This window comes from Apodemus sylvaticus, chromosome 7, assembly GCF_947179515.1.
Source record: "Apodemus sylvaticus chromosome 7, mApoSyl1.1, whole genome shotgun sequence".
NCBI classification, from domain to species: Eukaryota; Metazoa; Chordata; class Mammalia; order Rodentia; family Muridae; genus Apodemus; species Apodemus sylvaticus.
The window spans coordinates 84,616,764-84,638,369 of NC_067478.1; the positions used below are offsets into that span (position 1 = coordinate 84,616,764).

General features: G+C 42.7%; 1 protein-coding gene across 4 annotated transcripts in view; it reads right to left on the reverse strand.

Annotated features, from left to right (window-relative positions):
* Ddx6 (DEAD-box helicase 6) overlaps positions 1-17,465 on the reverse strand; it is a 37,134-nt gene extending 19,669 nt beyond the window's left edge. Inside the window, exons 1-4 of one of the 4 annotated variants that reach the window (XM_052188519.1) lie at positions 17,367-17,465; positions 14,280-14,750; positions 9,484-9,547; positions 8,263-8,367 (exon numbers count right to left, since the gene is read on the reverse strand). In XM_052188519.1, the coding sequence (XP_052044479.1) occupies positions 8,263-8,367; positions 9,484-9,547; positions 14,280-14,479 (369 nt within the window). In that variant the 5' untranslated portion in view covers positions 14,480-14,750; positions 17,367-17,465. Of the gene's footprint in view, positions 1-8,262; positions 8,368-9,483; positions 9,548-14,279; positions 14,751-17,130; positions 17,253-17,366 lie in introns of those variants that run through there. The other 3 variants (XM_052188518.1, XM_052188517.1, XM_052188521.1) reach the window with 3 other exon arrangements.
* Between the last annotated feature and the right edge of the window lie 4,141 nt (positions 17,466-21,606).

Sequence of the window (21,606 nt, forward strand, 5' to 3'; positions counted from 1 at the left end):
TGAGCTGAGTATGGGCGTGTGATACACTTCTTTAATTAGGTAGATTAGCCTTTCACCAGCCTTGTCTTGGCAGCCAGGGTTACTAGAGAAAAGACCCTGTCTCTAACAAACAAAAGTGTGAGGGGAAAAAAAAAAATCTCAAAAGGTTGTAAATAGTCCTCAAACAAAAGACATTTTTTGTTAGAAATAAAAAATGACTACACAGTAGCTCAAGCCTGCAATCCTAGTAGGCACGGGCAGAGATGAGTTCAACACCAGCTTGACAAATATAAGAGCTTGTCTAAAACACAGGAAAAAAGGTGGCGCTAACTCCAAGGAAAGGCTATATAGCACATGCTATTTTCTTTATTATTATTATTAATTTTATATCTCACTGCCCCCCCCTTCTGAGTGGGGAGTCCCCCTGGGTATCCTCCGACCCTGGCACATCAAATCTCTGTGAGGCTAAGCGCATCCTCTCCCACAGAGGCCAGACAAGGCAGCCCAGCTACAAGAACATTTCCCACATACAGGCCATAGCTTTGGGGGCAGCCCTCGCTGCACATCTACTACAAGTGTCCAGCAGGCCTAGATCCAGTTATGTGTGCTCTTTGTTGGTGGTTCAGACTCTGAGAGCCCTAAGGGTCCAGGTTACTTGACAGCACATGTTGTTTTCAGACTGGTAAAGCCAATCATGCCACAAGAAAAGTGTGTACACTGGGTTGGAGGTATAAGTCACTAACTAGGTGTATGTAAGGCCTTTGGTTCAATGCCCAGTACAAAAACAAAACAAAAGCCCCAAAATCCCAGAGGGGGAGGAACAAATCTTGCTCTTACACAAATAGAAATGCTGAAAACATTTATCTCTGGGACCTAGTTGGTACTTATTCTTTTTTTTTTTTTTAAAGATTTATTTATTTATTATATGTCAGTACACGGTGTCTGTCTTCAGACACACCAGAAGAGGGTGTCAGATCTCAATACAGATTGTGAGCCATCAAGTGGTTGCTGGGATTTGAACTCAGGACCTTCAAAAGAGCTCTTAACCACTAAGCCATCTCTCCAGCCTGGTACTTATTTTTTATTATATCAACTTCCAAAGTCTTTATCAACACAACTTCTCTGTCCTGAATCATGTTCCAATGAAGACAGAATCTGTCACATCACTAAAAGTAACATTTAATTTTAATTTTTAAGCATACTTTATTATGTGTGTTTTCAATAACCACAACAAAAATACTTATTATCCGGGACACGATAAAGAGAATTACTGAAAATGAAGTACACATATGGAAATTAAAAGGGAAATAGGCACAAATAAGACAGAACATACATTGTTCAGCTATATATCCTACAAACAACCTGCTCACAAACCAGTCCCTCAATAATGAACTCTTAGTTTTTATAAGACAAAATGTTTGGAAAGGGTTCATGTAAAAACAAGCTTAAAAAAGGTATTTCTGTGTATATATATTTCTGTGTGTGTGTGTGTGTGTGTGTGTGTGTGTGTGTGTGTCTATCTCTCTCACTCTCAGTACAGGAGGAGCCAGAAGAGGGTGCCAAGAGTTCCTGCAAGCAGGTTAAAGGCAGGCAGTTAAGTGCCACTGAGTGTGGGTGCTGGGAACCCAGCTCAGGCCCACTGCAAGCAGCACGTACTGTTAGCCATAAACTATCTCTCTTCTGCCCCATAAAAAAATCAAGGTTTTTAGAATTCTGAAAAGAAATTAAACCTTTTATAATTTTCTACTTTGAAGTAAACATCAAGTAATAAAATCAATGTTTCCCCACTCTCAAATTTGACATTACAGGCCAGCTAACCTTGCAAAACACTTTCTTATCCTAAAACTTCATATAAGGGCTCAACATCAGTGATGCGTCAGAGACAAATAACTTTGGTCATGAAACTCCTGGAAAGACAAGCTTAATAGCAGTAGAGGAGCCACTGCTCCTAGCTTTCCCCATTACTAAACATATTTAGGCATAGATCCAACCCTTCAAGTCGGGGAGAAATTTACCCCTGCCCGCAAAAGCTTCTTTGTCCCTTATTCATCTCAAAAACTAAAATCCTGAGAAGCACTTGGTGCTCTCTGTTTGCTTCTCATATGGCTTCTGTCGGTCTGAGCACTCAAACTCTTAGGAAACCCTCCTGCTTCAGTCCCGAGTCCTCAGTTTACCAGCAGGAGCTGCCAAGCTCAGTGAAATATTTCAATGACAATGTTTTGGGGAATTTTTTGGTTTGTTTAAAGATTTTTTCTTTTAATGTAAGTACACTGCCACTTTTCAGACACACCAGAAGAGGGCATCAGATCCCAATACAGATGGTTGTGAACCACCATATATACGGTTGCTGGGAATTCAACTCAAGACCGCTGGAAGAGCAGTCAGTGTTCTTACCTGCTGAGCCATCATCTCTCCAGACCCTCAAAGATAATGTTTTAGAAAACTCTGCATATCGTTTCAGAGTATTTAGCCTTCCCATTCCCCTGATCCCTAACCAATTCCTAAAGTAAGATATAGTATATAAAGAACTTATTTTAAACTGAAAAGGCTGAGAAAACTGGTTAAATGGCTAAATAAAAACTTGCTGCACAAGCCTGCTGACCCATCCCTGCATCCCATGAAGGAAGAGAAAGCTGTGCTTGGATTTACACAGGGGTGGGTAGGTGGATACACAACCACCCATACCTTCTGCCCTCACTTTTAAAAAAGTTCAGGAAAGACCAAGAATTTTGAGCCTGTTCACTGTTTCTAGAGCTCCAAATTCAACATATCATCTTTGCATAAAAGATCAGCTAAAACAATTTGCTAATTATACCAAATACATATTACATATATATGTATATATGTATGTATGTATGTATGTATGCATGCATGCATGTATGTATATGTGTATGTATGTGTGTGTGTGTGTGTGTATATATATATATATATATATCAATTGAAAATAATTGACTTTTGGTAGGAAGGAGGGACAGAGCAAAGGATTACTTGTATCCAAAGTTGGCCTCTTAACTCACATAAGTTGACCCTAAAATTCTGATCCTCCTTGTCTCCATTTCCCAAATGCTGGGACTGCTCAGTTATCAAACCTAGGGCTTCAAGTATGCTAAGCAGGCATCCTTCTGAGCCACACTCCAGCCCCTTCCACACAAACACAACACACACTTTTTTTTTTAAAAGCTCAAGGACAATTCTGTAGGTTTAAAAGAAAAACCCCTAGAGTAGGCCAGCTATGGACCTCAGTTAACTGCTAGGAGGAGGGAAGAAGGCAGGCCTTGGAATTTATAAGGCAGATACACGGAGGACATGCAGCCACAGGATGAATAAGGAGGCTTAGGAGAAAGCATAACCAAGCCTAAAACATTGGGGAAGCCCAAAATTTTAAGGAAAACATATATGGGAAAGATATAGAAAAAAAAATAAATGGAAAATGATGCCATCTTCTGAGTAATTCGGAAAAGTGAGAATATTTCTTAAATGTTAAGTTTTTCTTCAAAATACTCACAAAATAAAAATGAAGAGACCCTCTTCCTTCTGAAATACAGCACTTTTTAAAAAATTAATCATTACTAAAGTAAAAGTTAAATGCCTTAAATTATTATAGATCACTAGTATAATATTTGTGAAAACACAATTACTGAATTGTTCGTTGGTTTAAAATATTGGGGCCGGAGAGGTGGCTCAGCAGTTAAGAGCACTGACTGCTCTTCCGAGGGTCCTGCGTTCAAATCCCAGTGACCACATGGTGGCTCACAACCATCCTTAATGGGATCTAGTGCCCTCTTCTGGTGTGTCTGAAGGTAGCTACAGTGTACTCATATATAATAATAAATAAATCTTTGGGTGAGCAGAGGTCCTGAGTTTAATTCCCAGCAAACACATGTTGGCTCACAACCGTCTGTACAGCTAGTGTACTCATGTACTCATATATATAAAATAAACAAATATCATATCAAATTTAAAATAAAAAAACACTGGAAGCTGGTAAAATGGCTCAACAGATTTTTAAGTTTTGTAAGTGCAACCCTGTTGAATTTAGTCCCAAACCAAAAATATGTGCTCTCATCTCCATGTACCTTGGAAAAGCATGCCCATGTCTCCCTCCATATCCTCCCTCCTCAAACACTCAAAAACACACACACACACACACACACACACAATTTTAGAAGTTAAAACCAGAAAGATTAAAATGAAATACAATGACCAGTGAGCCAAGCAGGGCTGGGGATTCATAAAAGTGCTTGCCTGTTGGCTTAAACCTACACAGAATTTTCCTCTTTTTTTGTGTGTGTGGTTTTTTGGGGTTTTTTTTTTGGATTTGGTTTTTTCGTTTTTCTTTTTGAGACAGGGTTTCTCTGTGTAGCCCTGGCTGTCCTGGAATTCACTTTGTAGACCAGGCTGTCCTCAAACTCAGAAATCCGCCTGCCTCTGCCTCCCAGAGTGCTGGGATCACAGGCGTGCGCCACCACCGCCCGGCTTACACAGACTTCCTAAAAGCTGTCCTTTGACATGTGTGTCATGGCAGCCACACGCCCAGAGTAACAAATAAAATTTTAAAAAAATCTTAGCTCTCATTTAGCACAATATACTGTAAAATTGACTGTAAAATACAATATACTGTAAAGGACAGAATTCCTACTCATACTTGTTGATAAAGGCTAAGAAACAATTCACTCTCAAGGGGGCAGAGGAGGTGCCTTGCACAGCATGGTGACATATATCTTTAATCAAAGCACCAGGGCAGAAAGAAGCAGGCGGATCTCTGTGAGTTTAAGACCAGCTAGCACTACATGGTGAGACCCTTGGTTAGTGGCACTCGTCTTTAATTTCAGCCCTCTGGAGGCTGAGGTACATACAAAGATCACCTTGAGTTTGGGTCATTCTGGGCTAAAAACAGATTGTTTCAAAATTAAAAGGCTAAAACCACCGCATTTTTCACGTGGTGATTTCACTGTGGGTTGGGGGAAGAGGGAACAAGAGGAGCCAAGATGCTGGGCATGGTGGCAAGTGCCTCCACCTGAAATTCTGGCACTCAAAAGGCAGGTGCATTTATGTGAATTCCAGGCCAGCCTGGACTACAGAGTAAGACCTCAACTTAAGAAAGAAAGGGAGGCTGGAGAAATGGCTCAGCAGTTAAGAGCACTGGCTGTCCTTCCAGAGGACCAAGGTTTGATTCCCAGCACCCACATGGTAGCTCACAGCTGTCTGTAACTCTTGCTCCAGTGGATCTGGCACCCTCCCAGACATACATGCAGGCAAAACACCAATGCACATAAAATAAATGTCTTAAAAAAACAACAACACAACAACAAAAACAACCAATCTTTTTTTAAAAATGAAAAGGAGGGGAGAGGAAAGAGATGGTATTAATTGGTATTGATTTCCAACCTACTGTAAGAAACATATCCAAACTTATAGTGACTTATAAAGAAATACTAGACTTGAAGGCAAAACTTAATTCTTATTCTTCTTCTTTTTTTTTTTTTTTTTTTGGTTTTTTGGGATTTGGTTTTTGGTTTTTTTTTTTTTTTTCCGAGATAGGGTTTCTTTGTATAGTCCTGGCTGTCCTGGAGCTCACTCTGTAGACCAGGCTGGCCTCAAACTCAGAAACTCCAACTCAGGCCTGCCTCTGCCTCCTAGAGTGCTGGGATTACAACAGGCATGTGCCACCACCTCCCGGCTAATCCTGTAGTTTTAAATACTGAAAAAGATGATCATTTTAAGGGAAAACAAGAAAATGAGTAACAGCTGGGCAGTGTCCCATACCTTTAATCCCAGCAGGAAGTAGGCAGACCTGAGTTTGAAGCTAGCTTGGTTTACAGAGCAAGTTCTAGTTGCTCTAGGATTACACAGAAAAACCCAGTCTTGAAAAGCCAAGATAAAGGGAGAGAAAGGGAGGGAAGAGGAGAGAAGGGAAGGGGTAAAGAGAGAAAGTAGGTAGATAAGAAGCAGGCTTGCTGGCCCACAGTTCTAGCACGTGGGGAATCTTGAGTTGGGAGTCAGCTTAGCTAAACAGCAAAATTCTGTCCAAAGCAAAAGAGCGGAGGGCAGCCTACTGAGGCTCATTTGTACTAGGTGAACTGTAAATCTCTTTTTGGATCCAGACTCTTGAGTGATTCTAAGAATAACTATTCTATGCTTTTCATAGGTCTGATCCTCAGTACTGCATAAACTGGGTGTGAGGTTTAAGGTCTTTTCAGCTACATAGGGAGTTCAACACGCATGCACACAGGTGTGGTAGTTTACTGTTTTAATTCCTGTACTGGGAACACAGAAGCAGTTGCATCTCTGAGTTTAAAGCCAGCCTGGTTTACAGAGTGAATTTCAGAACAGACAGGAATACACAGTGAGACTGGGTCAAAACAAGACCAAAAAGCGTCACCTACTTTCTCCCCTTTGGGGTATCACTGCTGTATTTCCTTACAACAGTGGTCCTCAACCTTCCTAATTCTGTGACCCTTTAATACAGTTCCTCAAGTTGTGGTGATCCCCAATCATAAAACTATTTTTGCTGTTACTTCATAACTGTATACATTAAGCTGCAAAAGGCTGGTGATGGAACTCAGTGGTAGAGCACTCGGCTATCATGACCAAGGCCCCAAGTTCAACCCTTAGCATCGCAAACCCCAAATACTCTTTTAAAGGCACATATAAGGGCAGGTTCTTCTTTACAAGGGCCAAATATGGAAAGACCGATTAAGCTAAAACTCACTACAACCCAAACCAATAGGACCAAGAAAGACTAAAGATGGTAATTAGGAAATTATCATAATAACCAGAAAAGCTTGACAAAGAAAAGGCTATTTGCTTGGTTTTTAAATATTCTCTAGAATGTTTATATTAGTTTTAATAGAGGGCAAAAATGAGTAGACATCATATATTATGGAGGGAAAAAAATTAGACAAAACTTGGATTTCAACAAGACAATCCAAATTAATGATATCATCAATCAGACTATATGTACTTTCAAATTCAACACCTAGAAAAATCAGCTTTGCAGTATTTTTGCTGAGAAAACATGGCTTGAGCCAATTCACAGGGACTTATCAGATGAGTCTATTTCAAAAAATAAGCGTAAGAGCCTGGAGATGTAGCTCAATTGGTAAAGTGCTCCCTCAGCAGGCAAAAAGCCCTGACTTCCATCTCCAGACAAGACTTCACAAGCCAGTAACCCCAGCAGAACCCTTCTATAGAAGGGTTACAAGTTTGAAGTCACCTTTAGATACAAAGAGTTTTGAGGCCAGCTGGGATGCATGAGCCCGTCTTAAAAAGCAACAGGGTCAGTAAGATGGCTTGGTAGATAAAAGTACAACACCCTGAGTCTGATCCCCAGAATCTACACAGTAGAAAGAGAACTGACTCCTGTAAGCATCTGACCTCTGCATATCCACAAAATGCTAAAATAAAATCCAAGAACTGAACACATGGCTCATCAATCAAAAACACTGCTTGCTCTTCCAGAGAGCCCAGGTTTGATTCCCAGAATCCACATTGCAGTACATGACCACTTAAAATTCCAGTTCCAAGGGATCTAACACCCTTGTTTGGCTTCCTCAGGCTCTGCACACACATGGTACATGAACATACACGCAGGCAAACACTCAAACACATAAAAATATAAAATTTTAAATATAAAAAAAATACTGAAACCAACCAATGACAATAAATAACTCTACAGACACACGATCCCCATTCTTGGGAAATAAACACCAATAGACCCATAAATAAAGGGATGAATTCTGTGATTTAACCTTTAAAAGTTCAAGAAAAAAGCTGGGAGGGTGATGTTTGCCTCTAATACTAGATTTGAGAGGGTGAAGCAAGAGCTCAAAGACCACTTTCAGCTACACTTCAAACCCAAGGCTAGTGTGGACTAGATCAAACCCTGTCTCTCACACAGTTCAGAAAAATACTGTCCTTGCACACACAAATACAAAGACATGTTACCATGTTACATTATAGCTCCCAACCATCTTTAACTCTAGTTCCAGAGACTCCGAGGTCCTCTTCTTATTTGGTACCAGACATATACAGATAAAGCACCCCATACATATGAAATTTAGTTAGTTTTATTTTTCAAGACAGGATCTCTGTGGTCCTGGCTATCCTGAACTTACTCTGTAGACAGGCTGGCCTTGACTCACAGAAATCTGCCTGCCACTGCCTCCTGAGTACTGGGATTAAAGGTGTATGCCACCACACTCAGCTGTATTTTTTAAAATGTTTGTTGAAGTGTATAATGCATGATACATAACCTTCATGTAACAAAAAGGATGAACATACCTGAATAGGAGATGGTTTTTCCCAGCCCATTTCAAAAATTCCCATTAGCAACTCTCGTTTCAAACAGTAATCTTCAAACTCATTTCCTTTTGTGGAGGTCACATCCTAGTCAAACAAACAAAATACATTTGAGGTTCTTTCATAGTTAGCATGCTTAACGAGTATGCCTGACAGACTGAACCCTTTTCCCACTTCAATCTAAAAACACATTCCCTGAAGAATAACTACTCTACCTCCAACAAATAAACACCACTTTAAAAATGGACCTTTAGGTAAAACCACCCATGACCATAGTCTAAAATAATATTTCTACATAAATAACATTCAATTAGTTACAAGATGTAAAATCAAACCCTAGTTCTCCCCACTCACTAGCTACCAACATCTTTGGCTCTGTCTGGGTTTCTCAAGCACAGTGCTTCGACATTTGCAGTCAGATAATTGTTTTGAGGTTACTCTATAAGGATCTCTAGCTATTTATTATTAAATGTTCCCTCAGCCACCCCCCCAAAGTCACCCTTGTTTGAGAATATTGAAATAAGAGAACTTCTCTGAATGCCTGTTCTTACATACTCATACATAGTAGTTAGAATACCTAACCTGTATATCTCCTTGAAACGCTGAGAAAAATAGAGAAAACTAGGTTACGATATACAGCTGGGCTAAAGGCAGAGGCAGAGAGGCAGAGGTAGATGGAGCTCTGTGTGTTCAAAGGCAGCCTGGTCTACAGAGCTAGTTTCAGGACAACCAGGGCTACCCAGGAAAACCCTGTCAGAAAATAATAACCAAGATATGCGCGCGCGCGCGCGCGCGCACACACACACACACACACACACACATACACACACAGCTTAATATATGATACTCCTATTATGTAATCCCACCAACTGGTAGGAAAATTTTGGCAACCCAGTATCTATTAACTATGTAGTTTCAACTATTTCAACACATACAGCCTCAGCTAAATTGTGAAACACCATCTGAAAACACTAAAGATGCTCAAAAGTAAAACCCATGTGCTAGCCCGACAGCACACACCTAACTATACTCCCAGCACTAAGGAGGCTGTGGAAGGAGAGCCAAGCGTGTGCAGAAACCCTGGACTACACAGGATATTACCTCAAAATAAAGCAAAAGTCAACACATGCTGCGTCATTTCATACAATTCCTTTACTTGTAATTGTCCAGTTCTTCCATCTGAAATCTAATACCTCAACTTACCGAAGTTTTAATTCTTAGATCCTTTGGAGGGAGTTTTAAAGTCTTTTTCCAGTCATCACCAGGTCTAGAGAGAATATAGTAAACATGAAGTTATCACAATTCATAGCTTCCTCCTTAATAATACAAATGAAACATCTCATATATTACCATCCCTTTAACATGCACAGTAAGTTTAATATATTCAAGCAGTTAACACAAATAACAAGGGCATCAACTTCAGGAACATGTTCTTGGGAAGCAGTGCAGAGGATGAAGACTTAACACAGGGCTGGAGCAGTCAAGTGTTTGTTGAAATGTGTTGTATCTCATCCACATAGCATTGCTTTTTTAGTTGCAAACATTTAACACCTGAATTTCATGTAAAGGCTCAGATTCTGGTTTTCTTTTCTTTTCTTTTCTTTTTTTTAAAGCTGCTAAATTCAATCCACAGCACTTCAGGGAGACATGCTGTTTCAAATTTCAGTATGGTAGCCGGGCGGTGGTGGCGCACACCTGTAATCCCAGCATTCTGGGAGGCAGAGGCAGGCGGATTTCTGAGTTGGAGGCCAGCCTGGTCTACAGAGTGAGTTCCAGGACAGCCAGGGCTGTACAGAGAAACCCTGTCTTGAAAAAACCAAATCCAAAAAACCAAAAAAAAAAAAAAAAAATTCCAGTATGGTAACAGTTTAGTAGACCTTAGTAACTAGATTTTTTTTCTTTTTTGTAATAACATTAACAAATTGAATACAGGTCATTGGACAAACTAGGGAGTTTCCAGTGGAATACCAAGTAACCAGAACTTAAAATCAACAGGTGATCCCTTTAAATAGTAAATATCTTCTAGTTTGTCAAAGTACCCTATAGTCAGTCATCCAAGCCTGTAACTTATGGTAATTAATTGATTCTTGTTAGAACCAAGAGTATCTGTAGTCCTAGCTACCTAGGAGAATGAGGCAAAACAAAACAAAAAACAAAAAACAAAACAAAAAAAAAACAACAACAACAACAAAAACACCTGAGCCTGGAAGCCCCAGGCTAATCTGAAAAGAAAAACCTTGACTCCAAACACAAATGCACACAAAGACCAGAAATTTCAATTAGAGGTTGAGTCTTGATCTGATTCCTATTCCTTCTGTGATGCTGTTCCAATTATTTCCCCAAACTTCTATTCTCTCAAATACAAACTGGGTGTCTAATAATTTCATCAATAATCTATATAAAGGTGGCACAATGGCATGCGCCAGGTAATTCTAGAGGTAGAGGTTGGAGGTTTAGGAGTTGAAGGTTACCGCTGGCTACATAACCTTTTGGGAGGCCAGTCTGGATTACATGAAGCGATGTCTCAAGAAGCAAATAGGTAATTTTGAAAAGCAGTCAGCACTATGCCTAACAAAATAAGACAATCTCAGTCATTTCACCTAGAGACTTTTGAAACTTGAACCAGAATACCCAGAGGCTCTTGATTTATCTAAAGCAAGAGCCTGCATATAAAGTGCAAACAGTCCAACACAGGTACCTTTCTTTTATTTAAATAAGAGTTTGCTATCTAAAGCAAGAGCCTGCATATAAAGTGCAAACAGTCTAACACAGGTACCTTTCTTTTATTTAAATAAGAGTTTGCTATTCAGCCCAGTCGGGCCTTGAACTCATAATCCTCTGCTTCAACCTACAGCACTGAACTTTCTAAGCAAAAACATCAGATAACAACCTAGTAAAATAGCTTGCCACGGTCAAATCAAACAATGCATACATAATACATAAGATATAGTGCAAAAACTGATCCACAAATTACACTCAATTATATCTTTTTTAGAAAAGACTTATTTAATTTTATGTGTAATGGTGTTTTGCCTGCATGTATGTATATGTGATGGTGTCAGATCCACTGGACTGAAATTACTGACAATTGTGAACTGCCATGTGGGTGCTGGGAATTGAACCCAGATCCTCTCAAAGAGCAGTCAGTACTTCTTACCACTGAACCATCTCTCCAGCCCCCACTCATTAGTATCTTAAAAATGAAAAATCAAAGTGAGAAAACAGGCGACAGAGAAGTATCGAAGAGTTCTAAAACAGCTGACAAAATTCAGAAGGCTTCAAAGAGACAACACACTAAGGTGCAGAAAAAGACAACAGAACTGGAAAGAAACCACTAATCCCAGAAGAAAAACTATTATCTCAAATTAAAAATTCTAACTGAAAAACACTTTCTTTCTTTCTTTCTTTTTTTTTTTGGATTTGGTTTTTTCGAGACAGGGTTTCTCTGTATAGCCCTGGCTGTCCTGGAACTCACTCTGTAGACCAGGCTGGCCTCGAACTCAGAAATCTGCCTGCCTCTGGCTCCCAAGCGCTGGGATTAAAGGCATGCGCCGCCACTGCCTGCCTTGTAATTTCTTTTAACACAAATAGGCAAGTAAAATTTAGGCTCCTTTTGTTCCCAAAGGCAGATATATATTTTATGATGAAAGTATTGTTCAAGCCGGGCGGTGGTGGCACACGCCTGTAATTCCAGCACTTGGGAGGCAGAGGCAGGAGGATTTCTGAATTCGAGGCCAGCCTGGTCTACAGAGTGAGTTCCAGGACAGCTAAGACTACACAGAGAAACCCTGTCTCAGGGGAAAAAAAAAAGTATTCTCATTTCTATACTATGCCTCTAATACCAACAAATGGGAGGCATAGGCAGGCAGGCAAATTAAGACCAATCTGGTCTTCATACAGGGTTCCAGGTTAGCCAGGGTTAATAGTGTGGTCCTGTCTCAAAACAGTAACAACAAAAACTGGGAATTCTTAGAGACCAATAGTGAACAGCATAGCAGTAATCTATACATTCTAGTAGCCAGGGAAAGTTTCTCCTAGAAAGATCCAGGTTACAAAACTCTAATGCAGTTCAAACTCAGAATAATGACACACATATAATCCCAACATTCAACCAGGGCAGTGCTACAAAGACTGTATCTAAAAAACAATTAAGAAACAAAAACAGAGCAAGCCAATAAACCAAAGTATCACTATAGGGAGATTTGTAAATGCTAAATCATTTTATCAATGTCTTGAATAGAAGCCCAACTTCCATTGGGGTAAAGTTTTTAATGTTAACTCTTTATAAATAAATTTTTAGAGTGACAATATCTTTCTTTTTGAATTTCTGTGTCACCTTGGCTGTGCGCCAACAGAGATCCACCTGGTCTGTACCTCTACCTCTCAAGTGCTGTGATTGAAAACACATGCCACTAATGCCCAAGCACTTAAAGATGATAACCTACAAATTCTGCTCTAAAAAATATTCTGCTGTGAATTAAGCCTGTAAGTCTCACCACTTGAGAGGTCTCTTAGATAATTGGGTCACAAGTTTAAGGCCAGTTTGGGTCACACAGCTCAAGGCTAAGACATTCATTCGTCTTCATAGCAAGACCTTATCTCAAAAACAAGCAAAATGCACAAATAAAAAAAAAAACCCAACTACAATAACTCTAGAATTTTAAGTTTAACATATTTAAGACTTCTCCAAATAAAGTATATTCCCAAGAGTTCAAAATTCTAAATTTCTATGATTTTGAATATATCCTCGGAGAAACATTTTCTTGGCAGAGGGGCAGGGCTGAAATAATGGCTTACTATGTTAGACATTCTGGGCCTCCCATACACTGTATAACCCCGGCAATCTTCCAATCCTGGTCACCACACCTGGCTGAAAGGTCAATTCCATAAACAAAACAAGGTATGGGCAGAATGTGACTGAGTACCCTTGGAGCTCAGAAGGGTGGCTAAGTGGTTAGAGTGTATACACCTATAACTCTAGTGCTCAGAAAGATCAGTCTCAGCTACACAGAAGTTCAAAGCCAGCCTGGTTTACACACTAAGTTCCAGGCCAGCAGCTATGGTTACAAAATGAGCCCCGAAGGTACACCTTTATCCCAACACTAGGGAGTCCAATCTCTGTGAGTTCAAAGCCAGGCTAGTCTACAGAGGACTATACAGAGTAAAAACTCAAAAAACTAAAAAAATAAAATGAGTCATTTTTGGAGTGGAGGGGAGTAAAGTCCAGACAGGGTACTCAGATTCACCTGCCTCTGCCTTCCAGGTACTAAAAATAAAGGCATGCACCACCACTGCTTGGAGACCCTGTCTTAAAGTTTGAATCTTTAAATTTGATTTTACAGGGGCGCCAAAGAAATAGTTTATTGGCTAAGAACACCAGCCCAGGTTCAATTCCCAGCACCCACTAAGAGACTCACCATCATCATAATGTAAGCTCAGTGGCTCCAACAAACTCTCCTGGCCCTTATGAACCCCACACATGCTTATAGTAAAGAAACATACATACAGGTGACATGCCCACACACATAAAAATTTTAAATCTTTAAAAAAGTTTTAAATAAAATTTCTTTTTCAAAATCTCAAGTAATCTTTAACTGTTGTAAAAACTGGCATAAGTTGCAGTGGTAACACTAGAAACAAAAAACCAACCAACCAACCAACCAATATGTCAGATGTGGTGGCTCACAGGTGTAGCCTTAGTACTTTGTAGACTGAAACAGAAGATTGACACCAGTTCCAGGTCAGCCTGGGCTACCGAATAAGCCTGCTCAAAAACAGACAGAATGGGATCTTATAGACATCTATGCTCATCTATATTCATCACTTGCTGGGTCAATTACAATGGCAGATACACATTATTCAATTACAAATACCCACTGCCGTAACAAAATGATCTGCCCTCCATCTGCCATCAAAATGGTTAATGTAAGGCATAAAGCAGTCAACGACAGAAATGACTGGATGGACGCCGTGGGTCCCCAAGCACCTCTGGCACTTACTTAATAGTGGCGGCCATGCTCTGTGCTTGCTGCTGAGTGCCGTTATTGATTGTGCTGGTGTTCTTCAACTGGTTCATCTGTGGTTGTGGCTGTGTGCCCCCTCCTCCAGGGCCAGCACTGGCCTTCACAGGGCCCCTCAGCTGGCCGTTCTGACTGGACAGACCCATGATAACAGGGTTCTCTGTTCTGGCCGTGCTCATGCTGTGTTAGCTGCACAGGTGTCTCTTTCAATTTCAAACTTTTCAAAGTCAGTAGAGAAACTGTAATAACAGTTTATGAGGCTCTCCAAAATGAAGAGATAAATAAGTCCTGCTCAATAATATGAGTCCTTTATTGCAGTTCAGGCAAGCACCTGTAAGTCTCTCAACGGTGAGCAGCAGTAGTTAACTTGCTTTCATGCACCGAATCAACTTTGTATTTTTTAAAGCCCTCTAACAAGCTTGAATTATGTCTGAATTCACTCACTTCAATCTGAAACAAAGAAAAAAATTAAATTAGCAGACAACAAAGTCAGGGGGGAAATTGTTCCCTTTAAAGAACTCCTCTGTAATGTTCATTTTCTAAAGAACCACTAACAGCCACACTCATGCCAAATCACTACTTGAGATAGAAAAGACACAGCGAAGAACTGCCTTAAAAACCCAAATCTACAAAAAAACAAAACAAAAAACCTAGCTTCAAACATTCAAAATTCCAAGATCAAAGCAACTTAGAGAAAATGAAGCACAAAGATACTATTGATAAAACTCAAATTCACTCTCAATAACAATCTGTTCTTCAATCTCCTTGTTGATGATTTTCTCTCCAAGTCCTGCCACCTTTAAGCCATTACATTTAACTGCATTAAGACTTATGTACATCTAGATTTGACTAAGACAAGATAATTCACTAACTTTTTTCTATTTGTGACAGCAATCAAAAACCTTAAAATGAGAAGACTTTTCAAGCAAAAAAGTCTCACCAGTTTCAATTACAGAAGCTAAGCATCTTTTCTTCATTGAGTTTTGTCCTTACCAAAATAAATTAAACAGTCAAAATATCTGCATGGAGCAGTCTACACGTCAAAAAATTTTTGCTTGGAAAAACTCTAAGACCCTCTTCAACTCTGCGGGTGGAGGAAAGAAAGAAGAGAAAAACAAGGAAAAAAAGAAAACCCCCAATACTAAAAGCTGAAAGCTATTAGGGTTGTCTTTTAATATAACATGTTTTCAAAAAGTATGCCTAATTTAAAATAAAGTTGGGGGGGGAGCTGTAGTTAAGGGGGAAAGAAAAACCAGAAGGTCAAACTTGTAGGTTTAATAAAATTCTCCCGTCACTCAGAATACGTTGTCTAACTAACAGTTATTTTAAGAAAGAGTTGGTCAACCTCCTCTACTTTAAATTGTTCCCCAATGGAATTCCCAAAATTTGGTAAATAAAAAATTATTAAGGACTAGTATAAGCCTAACCCCTTCAGTTTTATTTTGTAACCCTTTTACATTTCACTGGCTTCCAAAACACTAGCTTATAATGCAACTTATCTTTGCCATACACCAAGTATCCCAAATTTTCAAGTCAAAAATCCATAATTTTCAAGTCAAAAGATATCAAGTTGTTCACAAATGCTTATCACATAAAGGTACATCAACTTGCTCACAAACGCTTATCACACAAAGTTGTTTATTTGTTCTGTTAATAGGTCTTTTCTATATTGACAGTATATGATCAACAGTATCAAGGAACGTCAAGCAGGAAGGCTTACTGTTTGTACAGCACTAAGAGGATGAAGCGGGCAACCTCTAAATGCTAAACGACACCATCAGTACTGTCAATCAGGCACAGTAAGATCTTCTAGCGCCTTAAACCCAGAGACTTCGATAACTGCTCCCTCTCCAGAAACTGATACCTGCACTGCAGCTTTACGTCTCAGTGGGGAAAAAATATTCGTCCCCCTTCCCAGTTTAGATTTGCAAGTTATATTCCTAAAACAAAACCACGAAGGAACGTGAGACTTAGTTGGGAGGAGCCCCTGGCAGAGCTAATTACAGCAAGGGCCCAGACTGTGGTTTAGCAATTGACAGTTTCACACCTAAAACAGTCCCACAAGCTCCAACAAGGGCTTTTGTGTGCAAATACAGCGCGATTTCTATAAGCCTCGGGAGGAAGTTGGAGTGACTGGGGGTTCTTCCGAAGGAAAAGGGGGGCTGTGGCGAAGGGAAAACCCTAAGCTAAGAATCGGAGTCCGGTAACCGTAGGGCAATAATTCCTCGCCCCCTCCCCCAACTACGCTCTTCAAATCCAGCTCCCACGGATCAAAACGCGAAAGGGTTTCTGCCCTGCAATCCTATCTGCGCCACAAGAGCCGGAACCAGCTCTGTGAGTGGGAAACAATAGGGACTCCCCTCAGAAGGCCCGGAAGAGAACCCCCGAAACTGGACCGCCTCTCCTCTCCTCTTACGCCGCCGTCTCCCTGAACCCTCCGTCCCCACCAACCTGCAAGGCCTACTTGCAAGCGAGCAGCTGCGGCTCCTCTCTTAGCCCAGTCTCCGGACAGCACAGCCCCGCCGCCCCCAACAGGGCTGCCTCGCACTCCCGACCTCACTCCGGAGTCCCGGCCGCCGCTCCGTCCCCGCTCCCGTCTCCCACACCGCTCGCCCCGAGCACTCCGCCGCGCCTCCTCCAGACCCCGCACACACCACATTCCTCGGTTCCACTCCTCTCCGCCGCCCCCGCTCCTCTCAAGCGGCCACCCGCCCGTCCTCCCGGGCCAGGCCTGGGCCTCGGGCTTCCGCCCCAAGCGCGCCCCGACACCCGCCCGAGGGGGTTCCCCGCGACCCTCGGGGCCCCGCCGACCCCGACCACACCGCCTCACCCCACGCCCCGCGGCTCGGGCCCGAGTCCTACCACCGAGGACACTCCAGCTCCGCACCCTCAGTCCTTTATTGTTGACTCGAAGCTCCCAAAATGGCGGCGGCTCCTTCCTCCTCGGAAACCTCCGCCCGCCCCCACCCGGCCCCTCGCCGCTACGCCCGCCGCCCCGCCCCCGCCGCGCCGCTCGCCGCCCGCGCCGCCGCTGCCGCCGCCGCCGCCGCCGCCACCCCGCACTACCTCGGCCGTAGCCCGCTGTGTCGGCGCCCCCGATGTCGCCGCTGGGCTAAGCTGACTCTGCTGCTCTGCCCCCTCCCTCGCCCGTCGCCTCCCTCCCTCCTTCCCAGCTTCTCCGCATGGCGGCGGCCGCGGCTCCTCCTCCACACAAGATGGCGAGAGCTCGGCCGCGGCAGCCGCCCGAGCGTCACGGCTTCCTGGGCGCGGCGGGCGAGGGTCGGGAAGAGACCGGTCTCTGACCGGGCCGAGCTCAGGGCAACACGGGGCTGTTTTCGGGAGGCAGGGAGGGGAAGACGGACGGACAGACGGACGGGAGGGCTTGCCTGCAGAGCTGAGGAGACCAATGGGGAAATGAATGGTGGCCGTGGAGAGTCGCCCTTGCCTTCGGCCCTCCTGAGCTGGGCTGACGGGTCCCGGCCGGAGGGGACGTCTGCTGGCTGCTGACCTCGGACGCGCTCCGGGAAGCTGTCCTGGGGTGGCCGGGAGACCGCTGCGAGGCCAGGGCGCACCTCCACCCCGGGACCGGCAGAAAAATGGGCCCCGCGGGCCCGATGCTGTCGGCGAGGCAGCGGGATGGGGCACCGGGAGAGCGTGAGCCCGGAGCCCAGAGTGCGGGCAGGGTGACCCTTTGCTCCTGCCCGCAGTGGCACTCTTCTAGAAAGAAAGGCGGATCGCCTCTACGAGCGAGGGCCAGCTGTGAAAATGGGAAACCGGTAGATTCTCCAACCTGACCCTCACTGCAGATATTTGTGCATTTTGTTTTTCAGATCCTGATGTCTTATCCTTAACCTAGAGAGCCGTCTTGTTCCAAGCAAAACAAACACTTTTGTCTGTTTGTTAAGTAAAATATCGAGCTGGGCCGAAAAGAAAGTTAAAAACCGGCGTTTTACGCTGCTGGAGGGCTGGATATACTGACATTGGTCAAACCATTTGTGACAATACGACTCCTTACTAGAACACCGACGTTAGGGAGTCCTGGACAGTCAATACTTAGATCACTGACTAGCAGCTTCCATATTTTTACCGCTGCTTCCAACTTGAGACCAATCAGAGTAAGCCAAATATGCTCTCTAAACCAATGACTCCCTGCTTCCAGCCCTCCTCCTGCTTTCTAGACAGCAACATCCAATCAGAATAAGCCTGAAGCTCCTTTTTTTTTCTTTTTTTTTTTAACTTGAGAGCCCAAGTCTTTTCCCAAACTCCAGTGCATGCTTTCTGACCCCTTTGCCATAGCCAGCACTGAGTGAAATAATAGCCAGTTGTCATCTGGTGATTCTGATTTAGTTCCATACAGTAAGGAATTACAAGTGTGTGCCACCACACCCAGTACTTTTTATTTATTATTATGATGACGACGATGCTTTTTGCAATTCTGACTTTAAAGCATTTTATCTCCCACCCGGATTTTAAAATAGCCACTCATGCAAGGGTACCTAGTGTTCACCCTGGAGGGAAGCTAAGTGATCTCTTAGGAAAAGGTTTGAGGCTTTGTTTGCCCCTTTTGTTTGTTTAGTTTTGTTTTGTTTTTATATTGTTTTTGTTTGTTTGAGACAATTTCTCTGTGTAGCTCTGGCTGTCCTGGAACTCTGTATAGTCCAGGCTGGCCTCGAACTCATAGGTCCACCTGCCTCTGCCTCCTCCTAAGTGCTAGGGTTAAAGGCATTCGCCACCAAGCCGTTTTAAAGTTTATTTTATTTGATGTGTATGGGTACCCGTATGTCTGTTTACCATGTGTGCGTGGGGCCTGAGGAGGCCAGAAAGGGTCCTGTGATCCCTTGGAGCTGGAGTTACAAATGATTGTGACCTACCATGTGGGTGCTGGGAATGAACCCTGCTCCTCTGCAAGTTCGGCCTGTGTTCTTAACTGCTTAGCCATCTCTCCAACTCCTGTTTCTTCCTCTGTCCCTCCCTCTGCACCTCCGTCCCTCCCTCCTTTCCTTCTCTCTCTCTCTCTCTCTCTCTCTCTCTCTCTCTTCCTGTGTTTTATTTTCTTTTGTTTCCAGACAGGGTTTCTCTCTGTATCTCTAGCTGTCCTGAACTCATTCTGCAGACCAGTTGTCCTCAAACTCAGAGATCCACCTGCCTCTGCCTCCTCTCCTGGGATTAAAGATGTCCCCCACACCATGTGACAGGACTTTTGTTTTTTAATGTGGGTTCAGTTTTATGACACATTGTTTCTCCTTAATTCAAGAAGATTAGCAGCTAAATCTCTAGCCAGATTTATTTTTCCCCCTGGATTCTTATTTTTAAGGTGAATTGTAATCTATTAATTAGTCTCCGTAAAAATAATTTTTTGAACAGGCTTCTGTTGCCCATGTGCCCTTAATCCTAGCACTTGACAGATAGAGTCAGGTGAATCTTTGTAAGTTTGAGGCTAGCCTGGTCTACATAGTCTCAGGCCAGCCAGAGGTATACAATGAGACCATGTATTTTTAAAATGGGGTGTGCGTGTGTGGCAGAACTGGAGAAATTGTTCAGTGTTTAAGAGCTCTGGTTGGGGATGGAGAGATGGCTCAGCAGGTAAGAGCACCGACTGCTCTTCCAAAGGTCATAAGTTCGGATCCCAGCACCCACATGGTGGCTCACAACCATCCCTAAAGAGATCTGACGCCCTCTTCTGGTGTCTGAAAACAGCTACAGTGTACTTACATATAATAAATAAATAAACCTTTTAAAAAAAAAAGAGCTCTGGTTGTTTTTCCAGAGGTCCAAGATTCAATTCCCAGCACCCACAGAGAAGCTCACAACCATCTATAATGGGATCGGATGCCCTCTTGTGGTGTGCAGGCGCACATGCCGATAGAGCACTCAGACATAAAGTACATAAATAAATGTCAAACCAGATTTTTTTTTTTAAAGCGGAGGTTTCCCAGTGGGTTAAATATTTGCATCTAAGCCTGAAGTCAGTTTGACCCTCAGGACCAGAACTTGAAAATCCTACAAGTTGTCCTCAGCCTCACATATCCACACACACATAAAATTAAATGTGATTGAAAACAATGCAGATGAGAGATGGTCTTGAGAGAGGTTAGAAGCTGCTCTTGCAGTAGTCCTGGATTGGAGTCCTGTCCGCCATATGACTGACTAACTCCACTTCCACTTCTGACCCTGTTCTGGTGGACCCACCTTGTGCATACATGGCCATGCAAGACACCCACATACATAGAAAAAGTAAAAATAAAGATGAGTTGTTTTCTAGTGCACATAGTATCTTTACATTTATAAAATGTATGATTTTTTCAGGAACATGACACAGGAATGGACCTCCAGAGTAAACAAACTGAAAAGTCCTTTTGCAATAGGACAAAGAAGATTGGAAAATGGTGAGACACATTTCCGGAGACAGCCAGATATACCTTGCGGTTTTATTTGCTATGACAGGTGTCTTTGGGCCTCATCACACATGATCTGGTCATCACCCAGAAGTCTTGCTATTCATTTTGGTCTTCAGTTTTCCTAAGATTACTGTGTGCTACTCGTTTTTTACTTATTTATTAATTCAAAAATAATGTGTGGCCAGGAAGACAGTGCAATCTGGAAACTAGGCGTTTAGGCATAAACTTTGGTCTATTCAGAACAAGAAAAAACTGACACATCCTCATGCCAGATGCTTTGGTCCCACTGGGGACGTCCCACGTCCATTCTGGGGCAGTTGATGAAAAGTAACATTGTGACCTTGTTGAGCTGCTGTGACAGCAGCATGGGTACCAAGTCGCAGCGGTGCTGAGCCTGTGACAAGCTTCAGGGACTGGGGCTACATAGAGAGATCCCGTCTCAAAGTGTCACTGTTTTGTATGTACATGGGGTACAGATGTTCACCTTGTAAATTTAGGCCTCTCTGTCTTTGTACCTTCATTTGGGTTCTGGAGTTAAATTCCAGTTGCTAGGCATAATCATAGCAAAATGCTGGATGCATGTACGTATGTTCGTAAACAGGGTCTTACTATGTAGCTCTAATTGTCCTGGAACTTGCAGTGTAACAGGCTGGCATCAGTCACTAAGATTCACCTGCCTCTGCATCCCTGAGGCTGAGCACCACAGTGCCAGCTTCTCTCTTCTTATTATTCTGCCTCCATCCCGTAGACTCTCCCTTTGTTGGATCTTCCCTTCAACAAGGATTCAGGCTCAAAATCTTCTCCATTCTTTGGTTTGTCTGAGTCAGGGTCTTCTGTAGCCCAGAGTGGCTTCAAGATGACCCTGAATTGAGCCCCTCCTTGATCCCACAGATTTTTCTCTGTTCTAA